Consider the following 9,354-nt stretch of genomic DNA (forward strand, 5'->3'; position numbering starts at 1 on the left):
CAGCTGTTTCTCTGAAAACTGTCTCTGGAAACGACTATTTCTTTCCCACTCACACCAGCTGAGATCCTGCTAACCCACCTGCTCAGTTAGGCTTCATTCCTTCCAGTCCAGCCCCTGCCTGGTTAAGCTTCATCCCTTCTGGTCCAACCCAGTACATAACGGTGCCTGAATATCTGGAGGGCAGAAGCAGACCCAGGCTGGCAAAGGAGGTAGTTTGCATTCTACACAACTTGGGGTCAAACAGTGCTGACAGAAATGACATTTCCCTGCATTCTCTGCTTCAGAAGGCTTCCATGTCCTAAAAGGATACACCTCACAGCAAGGAAGTATGTGCCTCTGACAGGGCCTGTTCTGTGACTTGGCCTTGGTCCATAGCTTTGAGACCAAGAGTTAAAGTTTAGCCCCTATCCCCAAAGCTGTAAAAGGAGCACGTGGGTTGTCTGTGCTTACCCTGGAGTGTTCATTGTTAACATCTAGGGTAGGGGGAGGTAATGAAACAGCCCTTTCCCCACTTAGTTCCAAGTACCATGGTGGTACTGCCACCTACAGAGTATGATGTGTCTACTGGTCTGTGAGTGACAACTGTTACTGAGGGCACTTGTAGCAAGAACTTTTTCTCTGGGAGATGTGAATAAACATCTATCCCTTCTTTATTGGGCTTCAATAACCATCAAAGCACAATTCTACCCAAAACTAATTTGGTGAACCAATGAGATTATTGTTAACTATTTAGCATAGGTAAGGAATTACTTTAAAAGCATAGATTATTCCAAAGTAGAAACACATGTGCACGTGCGCATGTATGCACACACACACACACACACACACACACACACACAGTCTCACCCTACAACTTCCATAGCTACACTGCTGGAGTGCCTCTTCAATTAGCTTCTTCCACTCTCCATATACTCTTTCACCTCCTAGGATCCCAAGGCCATAATGCAACTACTACAGGATCACAGCTGTCATGGAGGTGCAAGACCTAGTGACTGGACTCTCCAGTGAGTTCCAGTGACCCTCCCTGCCATCTCCTACTATGAAAAATTCTCAACAGTCAATAAACCCAACCCAAACTCCAGAGGAAACATCACATTTTTCTTGGTTAGGGTTTTACTGCTGTGAACAGATACCATGACCAAGGCAAGTCATATAAAGGTCAACATTTAACTGGGGCTAGTTTACAGGTTCAGTGGTTCAGTCCATTATCATCAAGTTGGAAGCATGGCAGTGTCCAGGCAGGCGTGGGGCTGGAGGAACTTAGAGTTCTACATCCTCATCCAAAGGCAGATAGGAGAAGACTGGCTTCCAGGTAGCTAGCAGGAGGGTCTTAAAGCCCATGCCCACAATGACACACTTCCTCCAACAGGGCCAAAACTGGAGCTGGTGAGATGGCTCAGCAGTTAAGGACACCGACTGCTCTTCCGAAGGTCCTGAATTCAAATCCCAGCAACCATATAGTAGCTCACAATCACCCGTAATGAGATCTGATGCCCTCTCTAGTGCATCAGTAGAGCTACAGTGTATAAGTACTTATTTATAATAATAAATAAATCTTTGGGCCAGAGCTAGCAGGGACTGAGCAAGCAGGGCCAACTAGAGCAAGCAGAGGTCCTAAAAGTCAATTCCCAACAACCAGATGAAGGCTCACAACTATATGTACAGTTACAGTATATACTCATATACATTGAATAAGTAAATAAATCTTTTAAAAAAATGAAAACAGGGCCATAACTACTTCAGCAAGGCCATACCTCCTAATAATGCTACTCCCTGGGCTAAGCATATTCAAACCACTACAACATTCCATGGCTGAGAGGAGATAGAAGCACTTTATAATGTCAAGGGGTTATTCAACTTCGTCTCATGGGTCATATGTGTGGTGTCAACTGAAGAGACAGGCTGCCAACTTACTAAGTAGTAAAATTTAAAGAACCAGTCTCTCTCTCTCTCTCTCTCTCTCTCTCTCTCTATCTATCTATCTATCTATCTATCTTCCCCCCTCTTTCTCTCTCTCTCTCTCTCTCTCTCTCTCTCTCCCTCCCTCCCTCCCTCAATTAACAATTAGGCCCAAGCATCCTAGTTCATAGATAATTAAACTCCTTAGTATGAATGAGATGTCCCCCATATTCTCGTACATTTGAATAATTGATCCCCAGTTAGTGCTGACAGAAGGTGTGGCCTTGTTAGAGGATGTGTCATTGGGAGCAAGCTTTGAGGTTTCAAAGGCCATACACATTCCCAGTTGTCTCTCTCTGCTTCCTGTTGTGGACTGAGATGTGAGCTCTCAGCTTGTGCTCCAGCCAACACATCTGCCTCTTGCTGCCACACTCTCTCATCATAATGCTCATAAGGCTCGGAAACCATAAGCCGAATGAATTCTTTCTTCTATACGTTGTCTTAGTCGAGGTACATGAAGATCCTTCAAGGCTTAGATGGGACTGATTCAAAGAGATGCAAAGAAAATAGGGTCAAAGCAATCAGTTTTTTTTCTTTTGTTCCTACTTTCCGCACTCAGGATTTCAGAACTGAACTCTACGATGTCACCCCTGGGTTGGAGGTGGGGACATTGCTCAGCCAGATGCCAGGAGGCACAGGAGATCCCATGCTAACTTTCAGGACTCTGGTTGTTAAGACAGTACATCAAACAGGAGGGCAGGAGGGCAGGAGTCATATTATCTCAGTCTCTCCCTCATCCATCCTGCCATGCAGTGAAGTTTGAAATACTAGCTCCATGCAAAGTTACTAAGGAGGTTAAAGCAGCAAATGATTTCTTGTGTTCTTCACCATGAAGGAACTTTCCTTGTTTCTGACTGTCACTCAGCTCCCTCATTGCTTCTGCTAGGAAAGAGGGGTGTGGGCTGGGGGGTAGGGGGAGGTCCTAGTTTGTTTTTCTTGCTGAGATAAGCATTGTGACCAAAAGCAACCTGGGGATTGTCTTCCCTTTTTATAAGGATAAGACACTATGGCCAAGGCAACTTTGGTGTGGACCACACGAGACCATGGCTGCTTGACAAAGTTTCAGCACATTGACATCACAGACCACAATTCTCCACCATCCTTGACTTTCATCCTTGATGATTCTCACTATGCATTATGGGAGTTTCCTTTTACTTTTCTCCTTTGGGATATTTTGTATGAGCTGTGGTAGGAAATGTAAATGTGTACAATGGCTGTCTCTCTAAACAAAAAGTCTCCGCCACAGTGGAACCACACAGAGTGATAACTCTGCCTACTCCTACATAGGAATCCCTGTTGTGCCCCTCTGTTTGCACCAAGAATAGAGAAGTTAAAGATTTACTAACTGAAAGATGGTGCCAGAAACTCTTGAATACACTTGGTCTGAAGGATGAAAGCATACAATGGGAGAGAAAAACAATGAGCCCAAGCCCCAGAGCCCGGGGCCTTGGCAGTTGAGGGCAAGAGTTCAGTTAATAAGTGTAGGACAGTGCCCACAATTGAGTCCCTGGGTACGTGACTTACAGGATGAATGACAAAGTCTAGTATGCCCCATGAGAAGCAAATCCTGGGAAGAAGTTAGACTGGCTTGATCCCCCTCTGCCATATACAGGAACAGGCTTTGAAGGAATCAGGATGGTGTGGCACAGTGGAAAAAGAGTAAAAGCTCAGGACCTTCCCTTTGGGGAGCTCAGGAGGAGAACACGCCCATATCATATTGTAAGACTGAGGCACAGAGGAACACAGCTACGAAACAGGTCCATGCTTGTCATGCCACCAGGTGCAAATGCTGCATCACGGCCCCTGAGGACTGAAAATTGCCCTTATGGGTTTGTTTCTCAGGACTCGGTGCCTGGCACCTTCCGACCACAAAGGCTGACCACAAAGGCTGGGAGTGTGCAAGAGGAAGTGTGAAAGGGGCACCTGGTTACGGTTACTAAGCCTTAGAAAACAATGGGGGCTTAGATGCTTGCTGAACTTACTGCTTTTGCTTCAAAGAAAATACTGTAATAATGTTGATGACCTCTTTCATTGTGGATGTTGAAAATAGTGCTAAAATGGGTTAAAAACAGCCTGTGGAAAGATCATATATTTCTTGCAGTCATTAATTCTGCTTTCAACATTGTTTATGGCTAAGCTATTACAAATATAGAGTGTAAAAGGTGTATTCAATAAACACAGCTATCTTGATTCACCCTCAGATCATGTCTGTCTCCTCCCTTGCAAACTTCAAACCTCAGCCAGGCAGTGGTGGCGCATGCCTTTAATCCCAACACTTGGGAGACAGAGGCAGGAGGATTTCTGAGTTCGAGGCCAGCCTGGTCTACAGAGTGAGTTCCAGGACAGCCAGGGCTACACAGAGAAACCCTGTCTTGGAGAAAAAAAACAAAAACAAAAACAAAAACAAAAAGCAAAATGCAAACGTCCTCTTTGGGACCTGAACTTGGCTGGAACTGGACTCCAGCACAACTTATAAAACAAAATGTTCACTTTAGGGCTCACAGTTCCAGAGGGTCAGAGACCATGACTGTCATAGCAGGAGCATGGAAGCAGTCAAGCAGGCATGCCACTGGAGCAGGAGTTGGGGGCTTACAAGGTACAGAGAAAAAGGGAGAGAGAGAGAGAGACAGAGAGAGAGACAGAGACAGAAAGACAGAGACAGAGAGAGACAGAGAGACAGAAAGAGACAGAAAGAGACAGAGAGAGACAGAGAGAGACACAGAGAAAGAGAAAGACAGAGAGAGACAGAGAGACAGAAAGAGACAGAGAGAGACAGAGAGAGACACACAGGGAGAGAGACAGAGAGAGAGACACACAGAGAGAGAGACTTTGAAACATCAAAGCTTAGCCTACCCTCCAGTGACAAACCTCTTCCACCAAGGCCATACTACCCAGCCCTTCCCAAACCATTCTACCAACTAGGGACCAATTATTCAAAACTATAACCTAAGGGGGCCATTCTCACTCAAACCACCACAGGAAGGAAAAGGTTTCTTTGGCTTATAAGTTACAGTCTGTCATCAAGGGAAACTAAGGCAGGCACTCAGGGTAGGACCAAAAGCAGAGAGCACGGAGGAACACCGCTTACAGGCTCACTTCCATGGCTCACTCAGCCTGCTTCTTAAATAAGCAAGGAATACCTGCCCTGGCTGGGCCATCCCACGTCAATCACTAATCAAGAAAATGTGGGGTTAGAGAGATGGCTGTGCAGTTAAGAGCACTGGCTGCTCTTCCAGAGGACCTGGGTTTGATTCCCAGCACACATGTAGCAGCTAACAACCATGTGTAACTAACTCCAACACCCTCTTCTGGTCTCCATGGACATTACACACATGTGGTACACAGACATACGTACAGGTTGACAACCAGACTGACCAGCAGCAAGTCAGCCCAGGAAAGGGCATGAACATCTGCAGAGGATGGTCCTACCATGAGTGTGGGCTTCAGGCTAGTTTCATGTAACTTTGACACAAATTAGGATCGTTGGAAGAGGGAAACTCATTTGAGAAAATATATCTACCAGACTGGCCTGTGGACAAGTGTGTGGTTCAATTTCTTAATTGATGACTAGTCTTGGATAGTTTTATGTCAACTTGACACAAGTTCCAAGAGGAGGGAACCTCAATTGAGAAAATCCTTCCCTAAGGCTCAGATGTAAAACACTTTTAAAATTAGTGATTTATGGGGGGAAGGTTTGCCACTGGGCTGGTGGTCCTGGGTTCTATGAGAAAAAAGCTGAGCAATCCTCTGGGAGCAAGCGGATAAGCAACATCCTTCCATGGCTTCTCCATCAGCTCCTGCCTCCAAGTTCCTACCCTGTTTGAGTTCCTGTCCTGACTTCCTCAAATGAAGAGCGGTGTTGAGGTTTGAATAGAAATGGCCCCCATGGACTTGTATGTTTGAATGCTCGGCCCTAGGGAGTAGCACTATCAGGAAGTGTGGCTGCTTTGAACAGTTGTGGTTTTCTTGGACGAGGTGTGTCACTAAGAGATGGCTTTGAGGTCTCAGAAGTTCAACTCAATTCCCTTCCTGCCTGTCTGAATGTAGAATTCTCCAGCACCGTGTCTGCCTGCATGCTGCCATGCTTTCTGCCATGACAATGGTGGACTAAGCCTCTGAAACTGTAAGCCAGCCTCAACTAAAAGTTTTTCTTGATAAAAGTTGCCATGGTAATGGTGTCTCTTCACAGCAATAAAATCCTAACAAGACAAACAGTGGTGTGGGAATGTAAGCCAAACAAGCCCTTTCCTCCCCAAGTTGCTTTGGCCATGGTGTTTCATCATAGCCATAGAAACCCTAAGGCAATGACTGATGTTAAAGGGCCCAACTCACCGGGAATGGTACCACCCCTGAAAAGATGCCTCTGGGTAGGATAAGAAGGTAGACTGAGCAAGGCATGGGGAACAAGCCAGTAAACAGTGCTTCTCCAAATACAAGTTGCTTTGGGTCATAAGTGGTAGAAACCCTAACTAAGAGAGAGGTGTTCTAGGCATGAAAGAGGCTGTGTGGGGCCTGCCTATGGCTCTGAACAGGGACTGTAAGGTGCTATAACTGTTTTAATCTCAGTTGAAAAGACTTCTAAGCCTGCAGAAAGCTCCAGTCCCCCTTCCCTAAGCAGGGTGTGGGGTAGGTCTATTTTTTTTTTCTTTTTTCCTTTTTTTTTTTTTTTTTTTTGAGACAGGGTTTCTCTGTGTAACCGTGGCTGTCCTGGAACTCACTCTGTAGACCAGGCTGGCCTCGAACTCAGAAATCCGCCTGCCTCTGCCTCCCAAGTGCTGGTATTAAAGGCGTGCGCCACCACTGCCTGGTTTGGGGTAGGTCTATTCTTAACCAGGGTTTTGGACAGAAAATTTGCCTGACCCTCAGCAATGCCTGTTATCCTCGCCCTGGACTAATTTGATCCTCAGGATTATCTTCCATCAGAGCTGCAGCAGTAAGGGAGCCAATGCCCAGCACTGCCCTCAGTGCCCTGAGAGGTCCCTTCCCCCTTAAGCTCTTCTGTAAAGGAGGTAATGTTTGACCCTTGACAACCAGGAAAAATCTCAGGACAAGACAGCATGAAACAGTTAAGTAGGTTTGGTAAGTACTAAGATAGGAGCCAGGCCGTGTTGGCACACACCTTTAATTTCAGCTCTCAGGAAGCAGAGGCAGGCAGATCTCAGAATTCGAGGCCAGCCTGGTCTACAGAGTACATTCCAGGACAGGCAGGGCTACACAGAGAAACAAACAAACCAGAAATTATTAAGACAGTCATGGAGGCAATTTTGGCTTTATCAAGCTTCTTGGCTCTCAGTCAGTGAAGATGACAAACTAGATCCCAGGATGGGCCTTCTTCCTTCCCCAGGTCCTCCTAATTTTTCATCTCTATCCTGCTTCATTTGTACCCTTTTAATACTCAGCCAATCCCCAATAAGGCAAAATCCCTTTATAAAAGTGTTCTGGGCTAGGCGGTGGTGGCACATGCCCTTAATCCCAGCACTTGGGAGGCAGAGGTAGGCAGATTTCTGAGTTCGAGGCCAGCCTGGTCTACAGAGTGAGTTCCAGGACAGCCAAGGCTACACAGAGTAACCCTGACTCGAAAAACAAAACAAAACAAAACAAAACAAAAGTGTTCTGGGAAGCCATAGCTGCGTGGCAGGGAGGGAGGCTCCCCACCGGCAGAGGAGCCCTGTTCATCTTCCATACCTCAGAGCTAGTCTGTAAACCCCACACCCTCCCAGGGAGCCTGACATCCAGTGAGGGTGAAGAGCACTCCGCACATCCCTTGAAGCTGCCTTTTGTTTCTTTCCTTCTGGTGGTTAAATCCCCTTCCAGGCAGGTCAACTCTGTCAGAGTCTGGGCTGGGGAACAAGTTGGGGCTCTGCCATCCTGGTTGAGAAACCCAAATCCTTTAACTTGCAAAAGTGTCCCCACCCCTTCCTACCCACCACACCCACTCCTAATTCCTGGCTGCAACCACTACAGTGCCTCTCCCCACTAGCACCCAAGGCACTTCAGATCCACCGTGCTGCCCTGGGTATGGTGGTGACATTAAAACCCACCACAGTGGTTTAGGAGGGAAAACGGAGTCCCATAGACACAGGGAGAAGATCCAGGAAACTCTACCCGCTGCCCCGAGACAGGGTTTCTCTGTATAGCCCTGGCTGTCCTGGAACTCACTCTGTAGACCCGGCTGGCCTCGAACTCAGAATCCACCTGCCTCTGCCTCCCAAGTGCTGGGATTAAAGGCGTGCACCACCACTGTCCAGTCCAGGCAACTCCTGAGATGCTTGCCTCTGGGAACCAGAAATAAGTACCCTTGGAAAGGCCCCTGTGAGATCATGATTGATCCCTGCACCAACAGAGATAGAAAGCACCCATCTGCCCCCAGGAGACTCAGAAACTCAATGCACCTAAGTGAAGGACCACCTCCACTGAAGAAGTGAGTCCTTCCTACCCTGGCAGAAGAGGGCGTGATTGGTGCTCTCTCTTACCAGACAGGGTTGGGAAGGGGGGTGAGGGACAGGGGGCGGCGGAAGCCCCACACGGTCACCTGGCCACCATATCTGCAGTAAGCCGGCAGGGGGCAAAAGGGCGGCGACTCTGAGCCTTTTTAAGGTCAATCCAGGCTCCAGGGTGACAAGGAATGAACTGCAACGCTGCTGTGGGACCAGCAGGGGACACCAGGCCCCCACCACAGCACCCTGCAAATCCTGGACAGGGAAAGCACGCATGAAACTTGTGATACCCATCTTGTCTGGTTTAGAGTATTCTTCCTGAAGTACAAGGCCCCAGGCCTGGTCCTCCACTTCTGAACGGGGCTGGGTGCCCTGGGAATATGGGGGCCAGGGCCAAAGGAAGCTAGAGTTCCCCCTGCCTGGAGTAGCCAAATACCATCCAGGACTTTGGCCAGCAAATGTCCACAACAGCAGGCCAGAAACTACTGCCAAACTGAGGATAACCTACACATCCACCTCAGAGCAAGGAAGACTGAGGGGTAGGATGAATAAAAGTGATCAAAGGATGGTGGCAATCAAGTGAACTTTATTGAATCCACGGTGGATTAGATAAATGAGTGTTACACCTGCGTGTAGGGAGGGGCAAAAGGGCAAGGAGGGATGCAGCTGCGGATGGTGAAGCACATCAGGACCAGGAGCCAGAAGCCTCAACTAAGTCTAAAGATTACGAGCGTTCAGAGCAATGATGACGGCGACAACAATTGTGATAACAACCATGAGGATACTGAGGACCAGGGTGCTGATGTTCAGGCACTTGGCAGTGGAGGCGTAGGCCTGGGCTCCAGTCACATCACCCACCATCTTCCGGTCCCTAGACTGGAGCAGAGTAGATAGATGGTCAGTGGCCCTGGAGCTGATAGGCAGATCCTCTGACAGTGTTCCTGACATACTGCATCTC

At 47.7% G+C, this 9,354-nt stretch overlaps 1 protein-coding gene across 1 annotated transcript in view; it reads right to left on the bottom strand.

Annotated features, from left to right (window-relative positions):
- Window positions 1-8,962: 8,962 nt before the first annotated feature.
- The window catches only part of LOC116100962 (interferon-induced transmembrane protein 3), a 1,577-nt gene continuing 1,185 nt past the window's right edge, over window positions 8,963-9,354 (bottom strand). Inside the window, exon 2 of the mRNA XM_031384661.1 lies at window positions 8,963-9,272. Coding sequence (XP_031240521.1) covers window positions 9,114-9,272 — 159 coding nt within the window. The 3' untranslated portion in view covers window positions 8,963-9,113. The remainder of the gene's footprint in view (window positions 9,273-9,354) is intronic.

Source organism: Mastomys coucha, unplaced genomic scaffold (genome assembly GCF_008632895.1).
Source record: "Mastomys coucha isolate ucsf_1 unplaced genomic scaffold, UCSF_Mcou_1 pScaffold21, whole genome shotgun sequence".
Taxonomy (NCBI): Eukaryota; Metazoa; Chordata; class Mammalia; order Rodentia; family Muridae; genus Mastomys; species Mastomys coucha.